This window comes from Canis lupus, chromosome 8 (genome assembly GCF_011100685.1).
Source record: "Canis lupus familiaris isolate Mischka breed German Shepherd chromosome 8, alternate assembly UU_Cfam_GSD_1.0, whole genome shotgun sequence".
In the NCBI taxonomy this organism is placed as follows: Eukaryota; Metazoa; Chordata; class Mammalia; order Carnivora; family Canidae; genus Canis; species Canis lupus.
The window spans coordinates 3631884-3659545 of record NC_049229.1 but is presented as its reverse complement, the minus strand read 5'-3'; the positions used below and the strand labels follow the sequence as shown (position 1 = coordinate 3659545).

The following is a 27662-nucleotide window of genomic DNA, read 5'->3' as shown; positions in this document are numbered from 1 at the left end:
GTCTTCAGCCAGGCTGTTCAAGAAAAAAAAAATAAAAGCTTCAAATAACTAAAATCAGAAATAAAAGAATATTACAATTAACCTGATAAATTCTCTAGAACTTCTACATTTTTCAAAAGGTGAATATGAAAGAATTGGAGGGAAAATATTGGTGATTTTCAAAAATGGTTATCCAGAAAGAAATGTGTAAATTTCACAACTGCCTCTTGTGAAAGAAAGGGAAATCTTCTCTGATTAAGCATTCTCTATGGATTGGCAAATACCCTCCCTTGAAAAAAGTAATAACAAAAATAGTTCTAAGAGAAAAGAGACAAGAAATTAAGTGGGTATTCTTCACTGGATATTCTTCAATGAATATTTTTCATTCTTCAATGAATATTTTTAAGTTTAATACACACTGAAGCCTGATACCCTTCAGGCTAATAACACAAGTGGCGTCTAGTAAACCTTCCTTTTAGACCTAACTTCTACTGCCATCTTGTGGTAATTTTAAAAATCCAAATTTATTTTACTCAAGTTCTCCATCTCTTGACCAAGGGTTTCCAATGACTTTCTATTGCTCAAAAAAAGTTTTTCCTTATCAGTTTTTTTTTTAATTTTATTTTATTTTATTTATTTATGATAGGTACACAGTGAGAGAGAGAGAGAGGCAGAGACACAAGCAGAGGGAGAAGCAGGCTCCATGCACCAGGAGCCTGACGTGGGATTCGATCCCGGGTCTCCAGGATCGCGCCCTGGGCCAAAGGCAGGCGCTAAACCGCTGCGCCACCCAGGGATCCCTCCTTATCAGTTTGAGAACAGGAATATCATTATTGAAAAGCAGTAATATGGGACACTTGGGTGGCTCAGTGGCTGAAGCATCTGCCTTTGGCTTGGGTTGTGATCCCGGGGTCCTGGGACTGAATCTCACATTGGGCTCCCTACATGGAGCCTGCTTCTCCCTCTGCCGGTGTCTCTGTCTCTCTCTCTCTCTCTTTGTGTGTGTCTCTCATGAATAAATAAATAAAATCCTTTAAAAAAATGAAAAGTAGTACTATATCTCTGGATACCTGGAATCAGTGTCTGGAAAAAATGGCATTATATTATGCATAAAAAATGCATAATAGCATTATATTTGCAGAGAAAACCAGAAATCTGATGGCATTTGCACAGAATATATTGGTTTCTGACCCTTTTATCCCCTTCTCACCAATATAAGAGTCCCTGGGAGTGCTTCTTCCCTGCAGGCCTCTGGCTCCCTGATGGACAAATAACAAATACCAATTAATAAATATATCCCATTCTCGGCTTCCATATTCTTTTTTTTTTTTTTTAGATTTTATTTATTTATTCATGAGAGACACAGAGAGAGAGAGGCGCAGACACAGGCAGGGGGAGAAGCAGGCTCCATGCAGGGAGCCCCATGCACGGACCCTATCCCAGGTCTCCAGAATCACACCCTGGGCCGAAGGTGGCGCTAAACCGCTGAGCCACCCAGGCGTCCCTGGCTTCCATATTCTTTTTCTATATCTACACATTGAAGCGTATGTTGTTCTGCCAGAATAGGCATGCTCATCCAAGGATACTTTATTACTTCCAAAATGAATTTTTAATAATATTTTATTTTATTTGAGAGAGAGTGAGAGGAAAAAGTAGAGAATATCTGAAGCAGCCTCCACATTGAGTACAGGACCATACGTGGGGCTTGATCCCACAACCAGGAGATCATGATCCAAGCCGAAACCAAGAGTTGGACGCTCAACCAACTGAGCCACCGATGCGAGCCCCCAAGATGAATTATCACTGTTAATTCAGTCACTGAATATTTCTACTACTTTCCCATTTATTCTGTGTTAGCTTTTTTTTTTTAAAGACTTATTTATTTGAAAGAGAGAGAGTGGGGGGAGGGGCAGAGGGAGGGAATCTTTAAAGCACACTCCCTGCTGAGCGTGGAGTGCAATGCAGGGCTCAATCCCATGACCCGTGAGATCGTGAGATCATGAGTTGAGTTCAACCGACTGAGCCACTGAGGCACCCCTCTCCATGTTAGCTTCTAACATCAGGTCTTCATTGCCAAAAGAAAAGACAGTCCAGGCACGGCATTGGATAATTTATACCAAAACCAATATAGACATAATATTCTTGCCTGACATCTTTGCCTTCAATTAACATTAGAAATCTTAATCTGGGAAGAGAAGGTAAATATTACTTACTGCTCCCAAGCTACTGAAGCCAGATACTCTGTAAGGGATAGACTCCGCTGAGGAGGATCGACTGTATAAGGGAGACAAAAGAAAAACAAACCTGATGTGAAACTTGACATAGACCTAAGGTCTCCTCAATCCCTACTTCTGCCGTATCTAGGTATTTATTTATCTTCCAATTTTTGCCAGTTTTCATGTGGGTGTATAGGCTTCCTACTCACCTGACCACCTGGCTGCTATGCTGAGAACTGGGTCGTGGAGTGACTGAAAGAGAATCAAGGGAGCAATGAAGAGCTGCCATCCATGTCATGGCCCCGCCTTGCCTAGCCAATCGGTCACGTGTGGACATCTGGCTGTATGATCTTCTCATATCATATACATAGGAAAATCACATTACAGTCTTTGAGAGGAAACTATCTTCTATATGGTAAAAGGAAATTTATCTCACACAGATATTTGGGGGAGAAAATGTTCTCTACCTGACTGTGATGGAGAAGTAATGCCCACTGGTCGAGGTGTGGCTGACCTGTAAGAGAAAAAAAAAAGTGGCAGCTCTAAGCAGAAGTTAAGTGCCCCTGAGAGAATCAACAGACCACTGTGGGGTTTTGTTTGTTTGTTTTTAAGATTTTATTTATTTATTCAAGAGAGGCACAAAGAGAGAGGCAGAGACATGCCCTGAGCCAAAGGCAGATGCCCAACCACTGAGCCACCCAGGCATCCCAACAGACCACTGTTTAAAGAAGTAACAGCTTACTCTCTGAGCACAAATTGCTTACTATCAAGTATGACCCCAAAATATGGAGGCAAATGTGAGACTCCTTGGCTCTTTAACTTCCTAAGTGAAACCTTCTCTTCTGCCTATAAGTACTCTCAATTTTACATGTATCTATCCATTTATTCATACACTCATAAATCTATCATTCCCTCCTGCCATCCTCTCATCCATCTCTCCAACAAGCATTTATTTAGTGTTTATATATCCTAGATCCTGAGATTACAAAGGTAACTAGAATATAGTTTCTATCTTCGAAAGGTTCACAGGCTAGTGGGAGAGACAAAAGTAAAAGCAACGTTTAAGTGTTAATGGGTATATCAGAAGTACGGAAGTATGAAAGGCCACCAGACTGTAACTTCTTTGAGTGCAGGAGCCATGTCTCTTAACCCACCAACACAGAGCTGAAGTAAAAAACATTTAATAGTTGGTAGGGTGCAGACTAACTGGTGATGTACACTCAACATGTAGCATGGTACCTGATAAACAATAGGCATTTAATATTTGCCAAATAAATGAATGATAGAACATCAAACTCTGCCTAATGATGTCTTGATGGAGGAAATGACACGTGAATTGAATTCTGAAGGGTGAGTTAGGATTTCATAAGAATGAGCACTACATTCAAGATTTCACTTCCACACTTTTCAGTGAGTAACTGGAGAAGTAAAAGATACATTCATCAACCATTTCTTTCACCTTAGAGCCCACACAGGTGTTGCAGCCAAGAGCCAAGAGAGAACAGTAATTTTCAAACAGCACTAGTATGGGGCCTGATAAAACTGACCTGCTTCCTTGGTACCAATTTGGAGATTCCTGTAAGTGAGAAAAATGGAAATGAAGGAAACTGCAGCTAGGATTAGGGTTCTAAACAATGAGTGTTACTTGCTAGATAACTAAGCTACAATGTCCTCTAGCTACAGTTGCTAAGATTCTCAGTAGGAGAAAAACTAGCAGCAATGATTCTCTAGGAAATTATTAGCTTTGATGTAATAAAAATTCCGTTCTTCATAAAAACACATTGGGAATCCTGAAGACTGACTTATGTGGGAAAATATGGAGAGTCTATAGGGGAAAGAAAGGAAAATGATAGGATAAAATGTGCTAAAATACTTACAGCAGGAGGATCAGTAAGAATGTCATATAAAGACAAAGAACATTCTTAAAAAGAAAGATAGATCTAGGAAATGGAGTTAGACTGGAGGAAGAGGAAGGGTCCTGAGGAGTCCTGGGACACTTGAAGAGAAATTTTAAGCTACAACAGATGTCTCTTCAATAAGAGAGTTTCTTCCCAAATGGTATGTCATGACTTACTGATATTCAAGAATGGGTTACCAGTGTGCTACATATTGATCATTTCAGTCCTCCTAGGTCTTTTGTGGCCTCGACCACTTATGACAGTGCACTTGTATAAATATTATCAGTTATTTATTCCACGTGTGGAAAAGGTTAGGAAACATTGTTCTATACCGTGTCTAGTCAGTTAGATGGGAACAGTAGGAGAGAAAATAATAGTAAGGAAAACGTGTTTCAATTCACCTTTAGAATGGCAAGACATTTCTTCAGTTCTGCATTCTCCTTCTTTAAGACTGACAGTTCTCTAGGCAAAAGATAGAAATAATCATCTCCAGCAGGTCAATGGGATACAAACTGATTTTTATTGTTGCTGATATCTGGTTAATGCTTACAAAGAGAGCTTGCCACTATACAAGGTATTTCTATCAGAGATCTAGGGATTCAGGAGATAGGGGTAGAGTTTGATGGCCAGAAGAATCAGATGGACAAAATAAGCCGTCACTAGGTATAATTTCAGAGAAGTTTACAAAGAGTTCTATTTCCTCTCCACACCCATCCCTGGCCTGCAGCTGTCTGGAAACATCCATCAAGGATTCCATCTTTTGGCTGAAGATTTCCAAAATATACCCTCCTAGAGGTAACATTTCAAATGCTATCTCTCATCTTTATCACTCAAAAGCTATGCCTAGTTTCTCCAAAGAAGCAGTTTTTGACAGAAAAGTAGGAAAGCCATAAAGTGAGGTGGGCCCCTAGAGGGAAGAAAGAGAAAAACAAAATGGGGATTTTGTCCCCCTAGAGGGGACCAATAATTCTGTACCTGATTTACCCAAGACAAACATAAACACACATGCAGCAATGTTCAGGCTTTGCAACCATAAGGAAATAAGAACTACAGCTTCTCTGAAAGAAAAAAAGCTCTCTGGCAATTGAATTTGTCACTTACTTTTCCTGGCTGGTCACTGTCTGCTGTGCCTCCTGCATGGCTGCTTCTAACTTTGTAATTCTATGCTTATAAAAGGCGATGAGGAGATCTGTTTGTTTCTTCTGGAAACGCCACACCTACCAGGGAAAAATAGTTGTTTGACATACACCCCCATAACTCCTCTCCCCTTTTAGTGACAAAGGGAAACCGTCAATTCATCTTTTAGTACTGATCATGTTCTTCCAAAGCATCTGGCCTAATTCAGGACTCCCCAAAACTAGAGGATATGGCACTAGAGAAAACCAAAGTTTCTCATTTCCAGGACAATGACTTTTTAATATTTTAATGAGAATATTCTGGCATGGTAGAATGGCCCTTTAAAAACATCATCTTTGGGGCACCTGGGTGGCTCAGTTGGTTGAGTGTCTGCCTTCGGCTCAGGTCATGATCCTAGGGTCATAGGATCGAGCCTCATGAGCCCCAAATCAGGTTCCCTGCTCAGCAGGGAGCCTGCTTTTCCCTCTCCCACTTCCCCCTGGGTTGTATTTTCTCCCCCTGTTAAACAAACAAACAAACAAACAAACAAACAAACATCATCTTTCATCTTGAGCAAGGAGAGTTATACCAAAAAATTTTTTCAAACTTAGAATTGGTTCTGACCTAACTTGTCTACTAGTAGTCTGGACTTGAAATTCCACACTCCTAGCTAGTACAGAGCACTGGTAACCAGTGAGACACTCACACAGGAGCACTTGTAGGCTGTTTATGCCATTTCAGAAAAGGGCAGAGAAGCACGGAAGGAGATTACCTATTTCTGAATTTTATTTCTGGGCATGGGCAAATAATTTTATCTTTTGCTTTGCTTTACCATTTGATACACTGATGTGCCTTTCAGGGCATTACTGAATCAGAGCAGAAGTTAATATTTAGAAAGTGTTTTAGCTTTGTCAGGCTCTACTTTTGAGTACCCAGCAGTATTTATGTCTCATCTGCTTCCTCCCTACTCAGACTGTAAACCTTTTGTCTAAGGTCCTTCCCAGATCTTGGTACTTGTGTCATAAACTTTTTGTTCTCACCTAATTTGCAAGTTGCTTTTGCCACATTACTATAGAATTGTACTTAAAAGTTTAGATAGCTTCTAGTCTCTTTCCTTTTTACTCAAAAGCAAACTCACTAATTCTAGTTCCATAAGATTTCATTATAGTCTTTAGTTTTTTTTTTAGATTTTATTTATTTATTCATGACAGACACGGGGGGCAGGGGGGGGGGGCGGGCACAGACACAGGCAGAGGGAGAAGCAAGCTCCATGCAGGGAGCCCGACATGGGATTCGATCCTGGGTCTCCAGGATCACGCTCTGGGCCTAAGGTGGTGCTAAGCTGCTGAGCCACCCGGGCTGCCCCTTCTTTAGTTTTTTTAAAAAGTGGTTGTTTTCATAAAAATAAAACGTACTCATTTAAAAAAATCTGAACAGCGCAGCTACAGAAAAAGTTACTCAGAATCCCAGGAGTTACATAAAGTGGCAAGGGACTGGCGAGCAGTAGATGCAATGTTTAGCCAAGAGACAGTATCCAAACACCTTACCCCATTCTTGGGAGCAGTTTGCAGTGGAATTAAATTAGGATTAGGCTTGTGCCAAGAAAACCCAAATCCTTAGAGACCTGCCAAAGGTCCCACTGTCTCATTAAAAAATTGATCTTTTTAACTTACTGAACTCAGACCTCAAAAAGGATAAGGAAAAGATAAAGGGCAATCAGCAATCTCCTCTCGGAGCTAGAACACACGACAGATGGCCATTTAGAAGGAACTAAACTTAAGAGAAAAAGAATTCCCCTTTTAAGTTCCTCCCTTTCCTATCTCAATAAAACCAATTTAAACTACTCTCCTATCTCAATAAAACCAATTTAAACTACTCTCCTAATTAGAGCACCCATGAGTACACATTACTGCCTTCTTTCTAGATCCTTTAGGAGGAAGAATTTACCCAATTTCTACTTAATTCAAATCAATTGCAAATTTGTCTAATTTCCAAATTTCCCCCACACCTCCAACTCCACCACCATGTGTTTTTTTGTCAGAGCTAAAATATCTTTTTTTAGATTTTAAAAATTTATTTATTTATTTATTTATTTATTTATTTATTTATTTATTTATTTATTTATTTATTAGAGACACAGAAAGGCAGAGACATAGAAGAAGAAGTAGGCTCCTCTCAGGGAGCCCAATGTGGGTCACCAAAGGCAGACACTCAATTGCTGAGCCACCAAGGTGGCCCGAGCCAAAAGAACTTTGATCTGTTTTTTTCTTTTATTGACTGAGAACTTCTTTTGCCTGTTCCTCTCCCAGACTTCTGCATACCTCACCCACCATGTGCACAGAAAACAGATCCCCCTCTGGAACTCCACAGATACAAAAGAGATTTTGAAGGGCCTTTTGCCTAGACCTAGGCAGGCTTACTTACCTAAAAACTCAAATCCAAATCCTAGATCTGACCATTCCAAGAAGAGGAAAGAAAACAACCATTAGCAAGAAGCAGTGTTATAGGAGAGGAACAAGTGCTTTTGAAGATTGTATTTATTTATTCATGAGAGACACAGAGAGAGAGAGAGAGGTAGAGACATACGCAGAGAGAGAAGCAGGCTCCATTCAGGGAGCCGGATGTGGGACTCCCAGGACTCCAGGATCAAACCCTGAGCCAAAGGCAGACGCTCAATCACTGAGCCACCCAGGCGTCCCGAACAAGTGCTTTTGTCTGATGCTAGAGTACACGTTTAGCCTGTTTCAAATACATCCATCAAAGAAGATTCTAAAAACCTAATGCACTAATGAAATTCAGTATTTTAAAAATCTTGATTGTTAGCAAACTCATTATTCTGTTTCATTCAAATTCTTTAGTCTCATAAAAAAAAAAAGTTGGCTTCTTTGTTTTTCCTAAAGAAGGACAAATTTTGCTTTTTTTTTTTTTTTAAGATTTTATTTATTTATTCATGAGAGACACAGAGAGAGAGAGGCAGAGACACAGGCAGAGGGAGAAGCAGACTTCCTGCAAGGAGATTTCCTCAATCCCGGATTCTGGGATCATGCCCTGAGCTGAAGGCAGACACCCAACTGCTGAGCCACCCAGGCGTCCCTTGCTCACTTTTCTTTTTTAAGAACTGGGATTATTTTGTAAATATAATAGCACAAAGCAGATGATAATGAAAGAAGTTCTGTTGATAATAAATGCTGTCTGGATGATGCCAAGTATTAAATATTTATTTTATTGGAACAATGTATAAAACTACCTACTTCTAGATCCAGATTCCTTTCCTATATCTCCATACCAGGACCCGGTAAGGGTATCATGGTCCTCATGCTCTATAGATTCCCACTCCTTTTAGAACTGGTAACATGGAACATAACTATTTGCTGAAGACAGTATTTTAAAACTTCGGTTCTAAAATAGGCCCACTTAACAACAAAAGCCTGGAGATAGGGAGAAACCACTGAAAGATATTGAGAGAATCAGAATGGAAGGAAAAGAGGAGCTCAGTAGTTTATTATGGTAAGACATAGATATTTTGGCCCAATATGGGGTGTGCATTTTTCTGCCTTATTTTTTTCTGCTTTATTTTTTAAAAAAGGTTCTTGTTTATAAAAATTGATGTATACTGTGGAAATGAATATTAGCTTAAGAAACTTTTTTGGATTTCCTAAGTCTTATTTTTAAATGTCAGAGGAGTTTTTTAGTTGAAGATTTATATTCCCATGCATTTTTTTATTCCCATTAAATTTAAATTTAATGTTTTGAACATTTGTAAAGAGGTTGCTAAGTTTAGAAATTTACTTCAAAGGTATTGGTAAACTCATTATCTACCTTTGACTCTACAAACTTACTGGTTTGTCTTATCTATCTTTTTTTGGTCTTCTTTATCTTTTATGAAACTGACTCCCTCATTTCATAATATCTAAAGGTCTTAGTATTTTAAATTATATCTCAAGGTAATCATATAGTTGAGAAAAGGAAGTTTCTCTTTGTAGACGTATTCCACCTAAAAAAAATGAGATAGGAATGATAGAATTAAATAGCACTTTGCAGCTCCTAATGAATTAATGGGTCCATGTAAAAGTTCATCATTGGCTACCATCACACAAAACAAGAGATGGAAGACTGTTATGTATCTCTTGGTCGAGCACAACACTGCTATAAAATAGGCTTGACTCTCACCCACCCTCAATCAAATGATCTGATTAAGGAAATACAAAGCACAGACAAGTATTATTATCAAATGACTTGGGTACAATGAACAAAATCCACACCGGGAACAATGCTATAGGACAAAAGACCATTTTCTTCAATAACAATAAAAAAAGGGGGACACCTGTGTGGCTCAGTTGGTTAAGCATCTGACTCTTGATTTCGGCTCAGGTCATGATCTCAAGTTCCTGAGATGGAGCCCTGCATTGGGCTCCGCACTAAGGGAGGAGCCTGCTTGAGATTCTCCCACTCCCTTTGCACATACTCTTTGCACATCTCTCTCAAACACATAAATAAATCTTTTTAAAAATAGTAAAAAAGAAATGAGAGGAAACTTACAGTTAAATAGAAATTTAAGAGATATTAACCAAGTGAACTCTATGGACCTTACTGAAACCAAATTCAAACAAAGTTTTAAAATAATTATGAAACAGCTGCAGAATTGTGAATGCTGGTTGATTACTTGATAAGATTGGGGGTTGTTATTTTAGTATGACATGGTTTTATTTAAGAAAAGAGTTCTCATCTTTTAGAGACACATTCTGAAATATTTATAGATTAAAATAATATAACATCTAGTTTTGGCTTCAAAATAGTCTGGAGTGGCTGGAAGTGTAGTAAATGAAGATTGGTTACAAGCTGATAATTGGTGAAGTGGGGTGACAGGTATACTGAAGCAGAAACACTAAGATGGGTAGTATGGGTTCTTGTCCTTTTGTCCTTTAGTAATTCATCACCATACAGTACCAGACATTCAGACACGTGAAACAATAAATAAAACGCAAAGTGATATGCAGAACAGAAGAAATATGTGTAAAGTATAGAAATAATGACTAAGAGTTAACTATTCGGGGGGCATCTGGGTGGCTCAGGTGGTTAAGTGTCCGACTCTTCATTTCAGCTCAGGTCATGATCTCAGAGTGGTAGGATGCCCCTTGTCGGGTTCCACACTTAGAGGGGATTCTGTTTGAGGATTCTCTCCCTCTACCCCTCATCCCTCTCATTCTCTCTCTCTCTCTCTCCCTCTTTCTCTCAAATAAATAAATCTTTAAATTAAATGAGTTAACTATTCAGTCTTCAGAGTGTGGAAGTGAGACATCCCAGGCACAGAGGTATGAAACTATATGCATAAAAGAACTGCAAAAAAGTAAATCTTCCTTATAGATTAGGTAATAAATAGCCTACATAAGAATTGATGTTGGTATATAAGATGTGAGGCGGTCATTGTGAATGTGATTGGGGAAGTTAGGAGAAACCAGACCATTAGGAGAAGTAGGTGTGACTGAAAAATCTGAAACATAGCTGATAAAAAGCCACCAAAGGGTCTTGAAAAGACAGTTACATGTTCAGAAATACCATTCTGGATAGGAAAGCCACAGCAGCCCACCTGGTGGGAAGTTAAGTTGTGAGTTGCACAATTTGTTTTTTTTTTTAATTTGTTTTAAGATTTTATTCATCCATCCAAGAGAGTAGAGAAGAGAGAGGAAAGAGAGAAAGAGAGAGAGCATGAGCAGGATAGGGAGGGGCAGAAGGAGAAGCAGACACCCCACTGAGCAAGGATGCCAATACAGGGCTCGATCCCAAGATCATAACCTGAGCCAAAGGCAGAGGCTTAACTGACTGAGCCACCCAGGTGCTCCTTGAGTTGCACAATTTGTGATCAAAGCGATATTACCTCTCATACCACAACGCCTTGCTCAGTAGTCATAAAAAAAAAAAAAAAAAAAAAAAAACCCTCAGGTATACTGATTCAGAAGTCCTAAATATTGACAGATTACCTTCTACTTTTCAGGTAAAATAATCTTAGACCAAGTAAACCTTTCTTCAAAGGTATCACTGATTATCTCAGTTGTTCAATTTTTAAATTCAAGTAAGAGATGAAGAACTGGTCTGGTCTGTTGATGAGATCAGGCTTTGATCTGATTTTACTCAAATGGCATATGTGGTAGTTACGTATATGTTAGCAAAACAGATGACTTTAAAGTCAGCAAACTACTGACCATGGCCAGCTGCCTGTTTTTGTATATAAAGTTTACTGGAACACCATACCTGTTTGTTTACATACTGCCTATTGCTGTTTCTATACTAGCATAGCAGAGTTGAGTAGTTGCAACAGAGACTGTATGGCCTGCAAAGCCTGAAATATTTACTGGCCTTTTAAGAAAAAGTTTATCATGGTGCCTGGTGGCTCAGTTGATTGAGCATTCAACTCTTGATTTTGACTCAGGTCAAGATCTTAAGGCCTTAATCTCATGGGTTGTGAGATTGAGTCCCACATCAGGCTCTGCACTCTGCTGGGAATCTGTTTGAGGATTCTCTCCCTCTGCCCCTTCCCTCACTTGTGCATGCTCGAGCGCACTCTATCTGTAAAGTAAATAAATCTTTTTTTTTTTTTTAAAGAAAAAGTTTAACAATCCTAACACTAAATTTATGAGAGTCTTTCTCTGTATACCATTTATGTCTTTTTCTCTGTATTTGTCTTTCTTTGTGGATCAATATCTTTCCCTCCTTTTCTATCAATCTCTATTTCTGACTTTTTAAAAATTTATTTATTTATTTATGATAGTCACAGAGAGAAAGAGAGAGAGAGAGAGAGAGAGAGGCAGAGACACAGGCAGAGGGAGAAGCAGGCTCCATGCACCGGGAGCCCGATGTGGGATTTGATCCCGGGTTTCCAGGATCACGCCCTGGGCCAAAGGCAGGCGCTAAACCGCTGCGCCACCCAGGGATTCCTCTATTTCTGACTTTATTCAATGTCCTCTTTTGTCTGTTCTTCCTATTTATATTTATTTAATGGACATCTGGGTTATTTGTTCTTAATTTTAAAAAGGATGGGCCCAGGGATGGATGGGTGGCTCAGCAGTTGAGCGTCTGGGAATTAGGTTGAACACTTGCCTTCAGCTCAGGGCATGATCCCCAAGTTCTGGGATCAAGTCCCACATCTGGCTCCCTGCAGGGAGCCTGCTTCTCCTTCTGCCTATGTCTCTGCCTTCTCTCTGTGTCTCTCACAAATAAATAAATAAAATATTTAAAAATAATAAAAAATAAAAAGGATGGGCCCAAAGAATGGGAGAAAATGTATACAAAATATATATCTGGTAAGAGACTTGTACCTAGAACACATAAAGAACTCTTACAACTAATAATATAAAGGTAACCCAATTTAAAATGGGCAAAGGATCTAAATAGACATTACTTTAAGGAAGATATATAAATGGCCAGTAAGCACATGAAAAGATGCTCAACATCATTTGTCATCAGAGAAATCCAAATCAAAACCACAATAAGATATCACTTCACACCATTAGGATGGTTATAATCAAAAAGACAAATAAAAACAACAGTTGGTGAAGATGTGGAGATATCAAAACCCTCATAACGCTGCAGGTAAGAATGTAAAATATTGCAGGCATTTGAGAAAATAGTTTGGCATTTCCTCAAAAAGTTAAACATAGAGTTACCGTTTGACCCAGTAATTCAACTTCCACATATATATCCAAGAAAAATGAAAATATATGCCCAAACAAAAACTTATACACAAATATTAATAGCAGAATTATTCAGAATAGGCAAAAAGTGGAAACAGCCTAAATATCTCTCAACTGATGAAGGAATACGTGAAATGTATACACATCTATATAATGCAATACTACTTGGTCATAAAAATGAGTGAAGTACTAATGAAATCTTTTTTTTTTCATTTTAAGTTTTTATTTAATGAAATCTTAATACATGCTACAACATGGACAAACCTTAGAAACATTATGATTAGGTGAAAGCAGTCACAACAGATCACACATTGTAAAATTTCATATTTATTCCCAAATAGGCAAACCTATAGGGATAGAAAGTAAATTAGTGATTGCCTAGGGCTGGGGAAGGTGGAGAAGATTTGGGAAGTGCCTGCTAATGAATATAGAGTTTTTTCTGGGGTAAAAAAAACTGTTCTAAAATTAGGTTGTAGTGACTGCATAATTATGTGAATATACTAAAAATGCTGAAATGCATACTTCAAAAGGGTGAAATTGGTATGTAAAGTATATGTCTATAAAGTTGTTATTTAAAAAGATAGGCAGGGGACACCTGGGTGTTCAGTGGTTGAGTGTCTGCCTTTGGCTCAGGGCATGATCCCAGAGTTCCAGGATCGAGTCCCACATTGGGCTCCCTGTGTGGAGCCTACTTCTCCCTCTCCCTGTGTCTCTGCCTCTCTCTCTGTATCTCTCATGAATAAATAAATAAAATCTTTAAAAAAATAAAAATAAAGCTAAGCAAGTATTTTATACTTCCCTTTGGAAACAATTTAAAAATACAAACTTTTTACTTATATGATCTTTAACTATTTTCCTGCAGGTTTGTGACCTTCCATAATCTATTATGAGTTTTCCACATTATTCTTTAAACTAATATAGTACTTTACAGCTTTCAGAATGCTTTCATAGCATTATTTCATTGGATCTTTATAAGAATTAAGATGAGTATTATTGTTTCACATTACATGTGAAGGAGTATGAATGATTCAAAGAAAGTTACAAGCTAGCAAGCAGATTTACTTTCGATATTTCTACTTCAATAATTTTCCCAGTATTACTGCTTTACTATATCCCCTTATACTATATTATGGGAAAACCTCAACAGGAAAGATTATTTTATTCATTCTTTCAAAAAATACTTATTGAATCCTACTATGTTCCTGGTACCATGTCAGGAGTCTATATAGAAGATGAATAAAATTAATACTGCCCCTATTCTCATGTGATGACGCAGATGAGCAAACAAAATTTTAATATAATATGGCAATATGATGTTGTATTCTAAGTACTGTGTGTACTTATCCCTGTATATGTTTGGGGACAAGAATGTTCTAGACAGATGGAACAGCATGTACAAAAGTCCAGAAACAACAGAGGAAACTATTTATATAAACAATTAAAACAAATTCAGTGTGTCTGTATTATAGTTGGGGGTTGAGGGAGAGGATAAGAGGTGAGACTGAAGGGATAAGCAGGGACTAAAGCAGGTCTGGCCTCTGGGCCATGTTAAAGGTTGGCTTTTATTCTCAGAGCAACAGTTGTATTGAATGGTTTTATTTTTTATTTTTATTTTTTATTTTTTGGTTTATTTTTTATTTTTAAGATTTTATTTATTTATTCATGAGAGACTGAGAGAGAGACAGGCAGAGGCACAGGCAGAGGGAGAAGCAAGCTCCATGCAGGGAGCCTGATGCCGGACTCAATCCCAGGACTCCAGGATCACGCCCTGGGCCGAAGTCAGGCGCTGAACCACTGAGCCACCCAGGGATCCCCTGTATTAAATGGTTTTAAATAGGGAAATGAACTGATCATATCTATATATTTTTTAAGGATTTAACTTATTTGTTTTATTTTTTAAAGGTTTTATTTATTTATTTGTGAGAGATGCAGAGAGAGAGGCAGAAACACAGGCAAAGGAAGAAGCAGGCTCCATGCAGGGAGCCCAGTGTGAGACTCGATCCCGGATCCCGGGATCACGCCCTGAGATGAAGGCAGAAGCTTAACCACTGAACTACCCAAGTGTCCCTCACTTATTTATTTTAGAGATAGAGAGAGAACATGAACAGGAGAGGCAGAGGGAAAGGGATACTCAAGCACATTCAGGGCTGATCATGGAGCCTGACACAGGGCTCAATCTCACGACCCTGAGATCACCAGACCAGTAGAAACCAAGAGTCAGTCAGTTAACCAACTGTGCCACCCAGGCACCCCCTAATCATACCTATATTTAGGTGATTTCCTGGCTTCAACATGGAGAATTGGTAGGAAAAGAAAAGATCAGTTAAGAAGTTACTGCAATAATCCAGGAGAGAAACAATGATGGACTGAACTAGAAGGCTGGAGATAAAATAGAAAAATTCAAGTATTTTAGAGAGATTTAATGATGGATTAGATATGCAAAGAAGGAATCAAGAGGGACTCAGATTTTTGGTTTGGATGTGGATGGTAGTTATCATTTACAATAGAAACAGGAAGAGTTGGGATCCCTGGATGGCTCAGTGATTGAGTGCCTGCCTTTGGCCCAGGGTGTGATCCTGGAGACCTGGGATCGAGTCCCACATCAGGCTTCCTGCATGGAGCCTGCTTCTCTCTCTGCCTATGTCTCTGCTCTCTCATGAATAAATAAATAAAATATTAAAAAAAAAAAAAAAGAAACAGGAAGAGTAGCCTGTTCTCCTGTGTGTATATAAAGAGTGGGCTGGGTTGAGGGTTATTAAGAATACTGAGTTCGGTTTAGTACATATGGAATTAGTGAAAATATCCAGTTAGCAAATGGATATATGCCTAAAGTGCAGGGTGTGTGCGGTGTGTATGCAGGGAGTACTCATTCATTCAGCAAAGATTTACTGAATGCCTCCTATGCAATAAAATTGTCATCTTTGCATGGGATACAACAATGAATAAAACAAAGCTAGTCTCTGCCTCAGTGGAGCTTATAGTCTATGGAGCATACAATAAACACCACCAAAATTATAAATTATCCAAGTGTTATTAAGGAAACAAAAAAGTTTCTAGGACAGGGGTACCTGTGGCTTAGTTGGTTAAGCAACTAATTCTTGATTTCTGCTCAGATCATGATCTCAGGGTCCTGGGATCAATCACTGCTTCAGGCTCACTGCTCAGCAGTGAGTCTGCTTTTCTCCCTCTTCCATTTCCCCTCCCTCTGCTCTCTAAAATAAATAAATCAATCTTGAGCAGGGGGAAGGACCTATTTTATTTTATTTTATTTTTATTTTTATTTTTATTTTTTTTTTAGGGCCCATTTTAAATATAGTAGTCAGAGAAGGTGCCTCTGAGGTGACATTTAAACTGAGATCTTTACTGGACATAATAGAACTAGAAATGATCCCTAAATCCATGATAACTGAAGCATGGGAATGGATGAGATTATCCATTGAGAGTGTAAGTGTCTAGTATAGAACCTGAGAAATAGAACTGTTCAAGAGATGGACAGATGAAGATAAACACAAAAGGGAGAAAGAAGTTGGTAGCCATGGTAGCCATGAAAGAATATTTTAAGGAGGCAAGAGTAGGCCTAGGTTGCTGCTGAGAAATCAAATACAAAAACAACAAAGTATCCACTGGATTTGATAACAAGAAAGCTGTTAATATCCTTAGCAAGAACAATTTCAGTGAGATGGTCTAAATGAAGCCAAACTGCAGAGGGTTCAATAAGAGGTTTGGGAGGTGAAGAAGCAGACAGAATGTAAACATACACCCACCAAAACACTCCAATGTGTTTTCCTTTCTCAAGACTCTGTTCAACATGCTTTTGTGTCATCAATTACCTTCATGTTGCCAAATCCAGTCCTCCCTCCTTTGCCCTCATCTTCATGTCTCAACAGTATTTGACCAAGCTGGTTACTTCTTCCTTTATTTTATTTTATTTTATTTTATTTTATTTTATTTTATTTTATTTTATTATTATTTTTTATTTATTATTTTTTTTTTACTTCTTCCTTCTTGAAATATTTCTCTTTCTTAGTTTCTGTGATATCACACTTTCTTGCTTCTACTCACTTATTGCCACTCTTCCTTAACTTCTCTTCTCACCTATCTAATCCCTAGATGTTGAAGGGGCTCCTTCTCTGGATGATCGCATCCAATCTCAAGACTTTAAAAACTACCTATATCCTAATGAGTTCCATATTTATAGCTCTATCCTTTTTTTTTTTTTTTTTTTTTATAATTTTTTATTTATTTATTTATGATAGTCACAGAGAGAGAGAGAGGCAGAGACACAGGCAGAGGGAGAAGCAGGCTCCATGCACCGGGAGCCCGACGTGGGATTCGATCCCGGGTCTCCAGGATCGCGCCCTGGGCCAAAGGCAGGCGCTAAACCGCTGCGCCACCCAGGGATCCCTATAGCTCTATCCTTGACCTATGTCCTGAGCTTCAGAACATTTATGGGGCAGCCCGGGTAGCTCAGTGGTTTAGCGCCGCCTTCGGCCCAGGGCCTGATCCTGGAGACCCAGGATCGCGTCCCATGTCGGCCTCCCGGCATGGAGCCTGCTTCTCCCTCTGCCTGTGTCTCTGCCTCTCTCTCTCTCTCTGTGTCTCTCATGAATAAATAAATAAAATCTTTAAAAAAAATTAAAAAGACAGACTGTGTTAAAAAAAAAAAAAAAGAATAGTACATTTATTCCCCTTTGTGATTTCTCCTCCTGGAGCTCTAAAAAGCATCTGTAACTTAGTATGTCCAAAATGGTATTTTCCCTCAAGTGGTCTTCTCAATATAATCATCCCATATATTTGTCTTATTTTGCTCAAGACAAAAACCCAGATGTCTTCCTCTATTCCTCTCTTTTTCTCACCTCCCACATCCAAACCAACAATGGTTCTACCCAGTTCTTCCTAGAAAACATCTCAGATTTGACTACCCCTCTCCATTTCTTTTTTTTTTTTTTTAAGATTTTATTTATTTATGATAGAGAGAGAGAGAGAGAGAGGCAGAGACACAGGCAGAGGGAGAAACAGGCTCCATGCCAGGAGCCCGACGCAGGACTCGATCCTGGGACTCCAGGATCACGCCCTGGGCCAAAGGCAGGTGCTAAACCGCTGAGCCACCCAGGGATTCCCCCCCTCCTCCATTTCTATTGCTACCACTTTAACTCAAGAAGTCTTGCTTAGATTATTCCATTAGCCTCTTACATGTTCTCTCTGCTTCTGATCTTAACTTCTCCAAGGCCCATTCTTCATTCAGCAGCCAGATTCCCTTTTAATATTATACATCAGATAATGCCATTTCTGTGCTTAAAACTCTTCAATGGTGTCCATTGCCACTTAGAAGAAAATCTAAATTCCTTACCACGGCTTATAAGTCCCTATATGTTCAAGCCTCTCTCTCTGACCTTATCTTGAACCATTCCCACCTCCCTCTCAGCCTTGATGTGCATTTATTCATTTGACAAACACTTCTTATTCACTTAATTTGTGCCAAGTACCTATTAGCCATTGGGCAATACAAAGTTCATACCTGCCTTTTTAAAGTTTCAGTTTAGTGAGAAAAATAGCCCTATGAACAAATAAATTAAAACACTTTTGCAGAGGTAAGAGCAATGGTGTTCTAGGATTACAAAGAACAGGGCAAAAATCTGCCTACAGGAATCAGGGAAGGCTTTACCCAAGAAGAAACAATTACTGGCACAGGTATCGATACTAGTTATCAATAGGGTGTAATCTATGACCTGGGATTAGAAGAAAGCTCACAGGTCTATAGGAGGCTCTCCAATCCCCAAAGATACTTAGATATTTTATCTAGAGGTGAGTAAAGATTTTAAAACAGGAAGTTCTAACTACTGGCCATGGAGTAGTATAGCAGAAAAATGCCCTCGACCAGTCAATACAGAAATCTGGGATGATTAAAACATAAATAGATATTTAGATCAATATGCCATTCATTTAAATGATTCATAAATCATTCATTTAACAATTTTTAAAACTTCTACTACATATTAAGAACTATCCAAAGAGCTTGCCATATAACGACAAACAAAACCTACCAAATCTCTAAATTTATGGAGCCTACACTCCAGTGCAGGATTTAGACAATAAATAAGTATATGATGTTAGAGATATGATGGAAAATAAAACAGGGTAAGAAGTAGACAGTGCTGGGGCTACCATTTGATATATGAGAGTCAGTAAAGTCTGACTGAGAAAGACAAACTTTAGCAAGAGGCCTGAATGAGGCAATCTAGATATTATTTGGATCAGTTATTCAACTTCACAGACTAGGAAAACACATTTTCAGACATTGCTGACTTCACCAAACTGGTCCTTGACCAAAGTGATGATTAACTGACCCTTTCCGTTTATTTTATCTTGATTATTTGACCATGTGTAATTGGTGCCTTGATTAGGCAGGTTAGAATTCAGACTACATATAATTTCTCTACTGATCATTAGCTAATCCTGAGTTTAATTATTAACCAAAGGTCTGCTTTTTCTCTTGTTCATGTGACCTTGTTTACATTTCTCCTTAAGTCTCAGGGAGATTTTATCTCCTCATAATGTTAAATAGTATCTCAAATATGATGGCTCACCCAAGCAACTAAAAGCAGAACGCAGTGAAAGCTTTAATTCCCCTTCCTCTACTTCCAGAGTTAGGATTGAGGGGTGAAACACCAACAAAAAATTATTTTTTAAAAAGATTTTATTTATTTATTCATGAGAGACACACACAGAGAGAGAGAGACAGAGCAGAAAGAGAGACACAGAGAGGCAGAGGGAGAAGCAGCCTCCATGCAGGGAGCCTGACATGGGACTCAATCCTAGGACTCCAAGATCAGGCCCTGGGCTGAAGGCGGTAATAAACCGCTGAGCCACCTGGGCTGCCCCACCAACAAAAAATTAAATCTACTAACTTCAGCCAGAACATGACAAAGGATCATCTTCACATTTTGGAAAGGATTACTCTCCTGAGAATGAGAAGTAAGAGTACAGAAGAAAAACAGTGATAGGGAGGCCTGGGTGGCTCAGCAGTTGAGAATCTGCCTTTGGCTCAGGGCATGATCCCGGGGTCCTGGGATCGAGTACCACATCGGGCTCCCTGCAGGGAGCCTGCTTCTCCCTCTGCCTATGTCTCTGCCCCCCTCCCATCCGTGTCTTCAATGAATAAATAAATAAAATCTTAAAAAAAAGAAAAACAGTGATAAAATCTCAGGAAACATGCCAAGATAGAAATTCCACTAGGCCATAAAATAATGAGTGGAGACTGGAGAGTGGAAGGGGAAAACCAAAGTTTTTACAATTTGGGAACTCTTAAATGGTTATTCTATCTTTTCTCCTCTTCCTACCGCATTCCTATTGCTTTTTTTTTTTTTTTAAGATTACTTATTTTCTTATTCCTGAGAGACACACACAGAGAGAGAGGGACAGAGACATAAGCAGAGGGAGAAGCAGGCCTCCCACGATGAGTCTAACATGGGACTTGATCCCAGGACCTGGGATCACACCCTGAGCCGAAGGCAGATGCTCAACTGCTGAGCCACCCAGGCATCCCCATTCCTAGTGCTCTTGATCAAGTCAACAGTATGCAAATATATGATGCATCAGGAAAGAAAAATATTTTCTAAAATTGAGGCAACAAATTATAAACACTAAATAAAGAATTAAATATATATGCATTACTAAAAAAGGTTACTGAAAAATGGAAATGAAGAACAAGAAATCCTTTCTTGAACACAGGTCTTTAAGCAAAAGTTTGAGAACTAGCCCATTAGTCCCCTGACTACAGGGTCAGGCCTATATATCCAAAGCAATTTTTAGAAGATTCATTAGTCTGCACAGAAAGATGATAAAACTTCTAGAATCTTCTTTATTCTTTTTCTAGAGGGAGAAGGGGAGAGAGAGAATCTTTGCTTAAGATTAAGGCTCCATGCCCAGTGTGGAGCCAAATGCAAGACTTGATCTTACAATCTTGAGATCATGACCTGAGTCATTATCATGAGTGGGACACTTAACCAAATGAGCCACCCAGGTACCCCTAGAGCCTTCTTTATTCTTAAAAATTACTTAATAGAACCAGGAAGTATAAGGTAGGATGTCAGCTACATAGTGGGGTTTATTTTTTAGATTTTTTAATTTATTTATTCATGAGAAACGCAGAAAGAGAGACAGAGAGAGAGGCACAGACACAGGCAGAGGGTTAGAAGCAGGCTCCATACAGGGAGCCCAATGTGGGAATCAATCCCGGAACTCCAGGATCAAGCCCTGGGCCGAAGGCAGGTGCTAAACCGCTGAGCCACCCAGGGATCCCCACATACTGGTTTTTACAGTCTATCACAGGTTTGGGGTCAGTAAATAAGTTTACTGTTGAGATTTGTATCATCAGGGAAGAAAGCAGACAAACAGCCAATTCCCTCCATTTGTGTATAAATGCAGTCTAAAGAGAATCTTTGATTTTTTAAAAAAGACGCAATTAGAATTTGCCTGGTGAATCTGATTTTCTTTACTTTTGCTTCTCATACCTGAGAGATGTGACTAAAATACTGCAGGGCTGTCTCCACAGGGCTTTTGAAGTATATCTTCTCCTGAGGTTTCAGCTATGAAGAGAGTGAGACAAACATTGAGCATATCCACAAGGGAATGAAATAAGATACTGGAAAATATGGCAAAGGATATACCTACCACCTTCCCTAAAGCACCTGGTATTATTTCACTATTCTAAGTATAAGGAAGCTCACCACTACCCTATGTAATATAGATTATATGTTCTAATCCTCCTTACCTCATGCTTCTATAGCAACAGCCACAAATAATTCTTCTGTTGTTTACCACCTCCCTTTTTTAAAAAAATTGCTACCTGTGAGTTTTGTTTCTTTTCCTTCTTTTTTAAAAACTTCAGTGCTTAGTCATGCATCAACTGTACTTCCTACAGACCAGGAATGGGAGAAGATGGTTTGTGGCAGGGGGAGAAAAACTTACATTACCAGAAAGAGCCAGATGCTTGCAAGCAGTTCCACAAAGAGTACATTTTTCTAAGGGAGAAAGGGAAAAATAAGTTTGGTTCTTGTGGGCAAGGAGTAAGATCTTCCTAAAGTACATGGTCAAGTAGGCTAGTAAGAAACAGGTTCTCACTGAATTTAGAATATTTTTATGCTATAAAAGGACATCATCTTGAGCTCTGTTCTCAAAATCAGTATTTCCAAACTTGTATGTTGATGACAAGTAAGGCTTTCACACTGTGTAGCTCTATCCATCTCTCTTTTTTTTATTTTTATTTATTTTTTAAAAGATTTTATTTATTTATTCATGAGAGACACAGAGAGAGATAGAGAGAGGCAGAGACACAGGCAGAGGGAGAAGCAGGCTCCACGCAGGGAGCCCGATGCGGGACTTGATCCCGGGACTCCAGGATCACACCCTAGGCGGAAGGCAGGCACTAAACCACTGAGCCACCCAGGGATCCCCTCCTCTTTATTTTTATTTTTTATTTTTTATTTTTATTTTTTTAAAGATGTATTTATTTATTTATGATAGACATAGAGAGAGAGGCAGAGACACAGGAGGAGGGAGAAGCAGGCTCCAAGCCGGGAGCCTGACGTGGGACTCGATCCCGGGACTCCAGGATTGTGCCCTGGACCAAAAAGGCAGGCGCTAAACCACTAAGCCACCCAGGGATCCCCCTTCCTCTTTTTTGTTAAAAAAAGGATTGATTATTTTGAGAGAGAGAGAGACTGTATGTGTATAAGTGGAAAGAGGGGCCGAGGGAGAGAAGGGGGGGAGAGAGAATCTCCAGCAGACTCCCTACTGATCTGGGAGCCTCATGGGGCTTGATCTCAAGATCCTAAGATTATGACCAGAGCCAACTGACTGAGCCACCCAGGCGCCCCTATCTATCTCCTCTTTACGAATTTCCAGTTTTCTTCTGCGGATGGGGGGGGGGGGCAGTTCTAACCCTCCAGCAAGAGTACTAGAGTACATTTATGAGAATACTAGGAAGAACACAAGAGTACCAAAGGTTTCAACTGTAGGTTGCTCTTTTTTCCCCCATCTACCTAACAGCAGGCACACTATAGCTACTGTAAGAAACTCCCCAGGGCAGCCCCAGTGGCACAGCGGTTTAGCACTGCCTGCAGCCCAGGGTGTGATCCTGGAGACCCTGGATCGAGTCCCACATCGGGCTCTCTGCATGGAGCCTGCTTCTCCCTCTGCCTGTGTCTCTGCCTCTCTCTCTCTGTGTCTCTATGAATACATAAATAAAATCTTTAAAAAACATATTAAAAAAAAAAAGAAACTCCCCAATTATTCCTGCTCTGTTCTCACTTTGCTAATATTCCTGGAACTTGCTTTGAAGCTCTCCTGTTTGCATTCTCTAATTAACCCAAACTAAAAGATATAAAAATTAAAAGTCTTAGTCTTTCTTTTAAGTTAAAATTTTAGTAGTTGTGCTAGTTATTAAGACAAAGGCCACAACAAGCGAAAACATCACATGACATATGCTTCACTGAGACAAACCTCTCCAAGGTAAGCTGCTGTTACCATAGTAAACAGTTCTGTTACTTTAGCAGATAAATTAAAAGGGTCATGAGATCCATATAGAGAAAAAAAAGCTTCTCCAGATGCTAGTAACCTCACTCTTTCTTGAGGACTAAAGATTTTTCCCTGTCTTCCCTCCATATTGCTGCCAGAGTGAACTAGCACGTACAAAACACAAAACAAACTATCCCAGCTCTCTACCACCTGCAGGATAAAGTTCAGGCTCTTCAGTCTTGTTTATAGAACCTTCCATTATCTGGCCATTACCTACCTCTCTAGCCTTATCTCTTAACCATTTCTTTATTCTCTATGCTCTACCAATCCTAACCATGTGCAGCCCCCTGCACTATGAGTTTGTAATGTAGTATGCCTTTATACATACTGTTCTCTTAAACGAGAATGATCTTCCCTGCCTTATCCACTTGGCAACTCCAGTTTACTATTCAAAACCTGCCTGGGTGGCTCAGTGGTTGAGCATCTGCCTTCGGCTCAGGTCATGATCTCGAGGTCCTGGGATGGAGTCCCACATCGGGCTTCCTGTTTGAAGCCTGTTTCTCCCTCTGCCTGTGTCTCTGCCTCTCTCTGTGTCTCTCATGAATAAATAAATAAAATCTTAAAAAAAAAAAAACTCTACTGAAGCAACAGCTCTTCTATGAAATCTTCCTTACCCTATCCTACGTCCCTCTTCTGGGCTATTTCTATACCTTATAAGCATGTTGGTGTGAAAAAAGACCCCTTAGATTCATATCTCATTTCTAAGACTTTAGCTATAAGAAGTTGGTCAAAACATTTATCCTTTCTGAACCAGTTCCTCATTTGTAAAATAAGTCTACTAATAATTACCTCCGGAGTTATGATAAGGATACATAAAATTCTTACATGTGGAAAATACTTTTTGTTTTTTTTTAAAAAGATTTATTTATTTTAGAAACAGAGAGAAAGCACAAGTGGGAGCAGGAGCAGAGGGAGAGAGAGACAAGCAGACTCCTTGCTGAGCATGGAGCCCGATTTGGGGCTCAATCCCAGGACCCTGAAATCATGACCTAAACCAAAATCAAGAGTCTGATGCTCAACTGACTAAACCACCCAGGAGCTCCTGGAAAATACTTAAAAAAACAAAAAAGATTTTATTCATTTATTCATGAGAGACACAGAGAGAAAGAGAGGCAGAGACACTGACAGGGGGAGAAGCAGGCTCCATGCAGGAAGCCCAATGTGGGACTCGATCCCGGGTCCCCAGGATCAGGTCCCGGGCTGAAGGCAGCGCCAAACCACTGAGCCACCCGGGCTGCCTGGGAAAATACTTTTTAAAAAAAAAAATATTTTTCTATTTCAGAGAGAGAGAAAGAAAGAGAGGGCATGGTGGGTGGCAGAAGGAGAGAAACTTCCAGCAGACTCCCCACTGAGCACGGAGCCTGATGGGGCTCCATCCCATGACCCAGAAGATCACAACCTGAGCCAAAACGGAGTCCAACGCCTAACGAACTGAGTCACCCAGGCACCTCTGGAAATACTTTTTAAATTGCAAATATATCACTACTATCACCACAACCATTATCATCTTATTCATCATCATCAACATTTCTATCAATTTGAAATGGGGCTAGACCACTTCCCATTAGAAATGACTCTTGTTATTAACCAAACTTTCCCCAATTACTATTCATTACTCTTATTTTTTCTTATTTCTCTAATTAGTCTGATAACCATGTGGCTTTCCCTGGCACAGACTTCAAAACACTGACAAGTAACTTTTGGTGTTCAAGTATTAGATATTCAATTTGCTAAATCATTCTTTATTAATGGATGCCTCAAATTTCCATAATCAACAGTTTCCTACTATATCTATACCAGCTTTGGCCCAATATGTGATTTTTATCCCAAGTCACACAGAGAAATGGTTAATCATTATTTCTAGGTTAAAAACATTTTTTGCCTGAATCTGAAAACAGTTAAGACACTCACCCAGAGTCACACACTTTTTACAGAAAATATGCCCACAGCTGGTGACAAAGAAATGGTCCCCATCTTTTCGGAAACACTGGTTACAGTGAAACCAATCCATTCTGGAACAAAGAGAAAGAGGAAAATAACCTGGAGCGTAATATAATTGTAGCTGTGCCAAAACGTATGGAACAATATTTGCTTAGCTTCTGTTATCTTTTTGGGATGCAGGCACTATTATTGTGGGTATTCTAGTTGGTTGTCAGGAAGAACCTATACCTCTCAAGTGAAAAAAAGCAGACCACAAACTACATTTACCATTTTTAAAAGAGAAAAAAAATGTATATATTTAGAAAAATAATGGGACAATGAGATTTCTTTGAATGGTAAGATTATGGATATTTGTGTGTGTGTGTGTGTGTTTGACCTTTACACTTTTTTGTTTTCAAGTTTTCTGGAGTAGTTCATGCACCAATTTGTAATCAGAAAAAACAATCTTTTAAAAAATCAATTTCTTTCCTAATAGTTCCCTGTGATACAGTGAGATGGCGTAAGGAGAAGCAGTGGATCAAATAATAGAAGATGTTTTATTAGCCACTTGGGACATATTTTATCTAAGGGAAACCTGGCTCATTAATGATACTGTCTCAGCTTGTACACTTTCCCTTCTAGTCTACAGACAGTCATAGATCTAGAAGGGGCTTCAAAAATCATTTAACATTTTGTCCATTCCCAACACTGTGCAAAAGTTATACCTTATGTTCACTGAAATTCAATGACTTGTCCAAAGTTCCATCTTTAATGTCAACTCTAGGATTAGAATTCAAGTCTTCTTTCTTACTCCCGGTGTCAAGTTCTTGCTACCACATCGAATAAACCTTTCTGTTAGATATGGCAACTATACACCCTATATTTTCTGTCAATACTAATTCTATCCACATAACTGGTGAAATACGTAATTTTGTAAATGTGACTCTAAGATTTTTAAACGAAGAAACTATTAAAAATACAGAAGTGAGCTGATACATATTGAACTGTAATTAGTCATATGTTTAATGAAGTCATATGTTTAATTCCATGAATATGTTGTCGATGAATATAATATTTATTAGTTTGATTTCCTTTAAATTTACATTAGGAAAATAACCACAATGGAAGGTAACATTTTTTGCCCCCTAAGTCTTTTGTTTAAAAACAGTTTGTAAGTAGCTTACGGAGAGATTTGCTAAAAGAATGATGACTAGTTTGCACCACACTTCAACATTTTTGTCACAAAAGAAAAGATTCGCGATAAAAACGTGCTGAATAATCAGTTCAATGCAAAGGCATCATACAGAGCCATGAGCTTTAGATTTCCTGCTCACAATACACTAACTTCTGCCAGGAGGCGAGTCTGCAGAACTACTGAAAAGGCCCTACTCTATGTATCCTGCTTTGTGTAAGCACAGCAACAACAATTAGTGGGCTAATTAAATAGGTCGTACAGAGGATCCCCTTCCCAGAAGGGCAGTTAAGGGGCTGTGAGGGCGAGGCGTGCCGGATTTCTAGAGGTGATGGCAATTTAGTAGTCTCTTTTCTAGTTACATTCCCTACCCGCTTGGCCGCCATGGTCTCAGAAGCCCTGGGGTCTCACCGAAATCATCCAGTTCTCCTCACCAAGAGCTGGAAATGGCGGGAAAATACACAGCAAGCCCGGCACCTGGCAGAGGCAAGAGGCTGGGCGGGGCCGCGACGGCTTGTGCGAGGCGTGGGCAGAGCTCCCGGCGGCGGGCTGAATGGGAGGGCCCCGCGGCGCGCGCGCGCGGCGTGGGCGGGGCGGGGCGGGGGCGGGGCGGGGGCGGGGCGCCGGGGCAGTGGGCGGGGCCGGGGCGCCGAGTCGGTGGGCGGGGCCTGGGGGACCGCAAGCGGCGTGGGCAGAGCCCACACCAAGTACTGGGCGGGAAAGTGGGGTTGGCGGTAGCTGGCACCAAGGGTGCCTCTTCTTGGTAGTTGAGGAAAATTTACCTCATTTAAGAATGGCAACAAAGAGGAATGCGGCCTAATCCCTTACAAATTATTGTGGAAACAGGTAAGAGTGAACCTGATAATGTTCCTATAAATAATAATACTGAAAAACTGTGGTCACAAAGCAGATGAATATTTCAACCATTTTTTTAAAGATTTCATTTACTCTTGAGAGACACAGAGAGAGGCAGAGGCACAGGCAGAGGGAGAAAGAGGCTCCCTCTGGGGAGCCCGATGTGGGACCGGATCCCGAGACCGTGATCATGCTCTGAGCTGAAGGCAGATGCTCAACC

At 39.7% G+C, this 27662-nt stretch overlaps 1 protein-coding gene across 4 annotated transcripts in view; it reads right to left on the bottom strand.

Moving 5' to 3' along the window:
* The window catches only part of RNF212B (ring finger protein 212B), a 42288-nt gene extending 15129 nt beyond the window's left edge, over nt 1-27159 (bottom strand). For 2 of the 4 annotated variants that reach the window (XM_038544214.1, XM_038544211.1), the window contains exons 1-11: nt 26999-27149; nt 25387-25487; nt 21868-21920; nt 21411-21485; nt 5195-5310; nt 4495-4555; nt 3743-3771; nt 2663-2709; nt 2405-2447; nt 2193-2253; nt 1190-1238 (exon numbers count right to left, since the gene is read on the bottom strand). In XM_038544214.1, the coding sequence (XP_038400142.1) occupies nt 1190-1238; nt 2193-2253; nt 2405-2447; nt 2663-2709; nt 3743-3771; nt 4495-4555; nt 5195-5310; nt 21411-21485; nt 21868-21920; nt 25387-25486 (634 nt within the window). In that variant the 5' untranslated portion in view covers nt 25487; nt 26999-27149. Of the gene's footprint in view, nt 1-1189; nt 1239-2192; nt 2254-2404; nt 2448-2662; nt 2710-3742; nt 3772-4494; nt 4556-5194; nt 5311-21410; nt 21486-21867; nt 21921-25386; nt 25488-26958 lie in introns of all 4 variants that reach the window. The other 2 variants (XM_038544213.1, XM_038544212.1) reach the window with 2 other exon arrangements.
* Nucleotides 27160-27662: the final 503 nt, after the last annotated feature.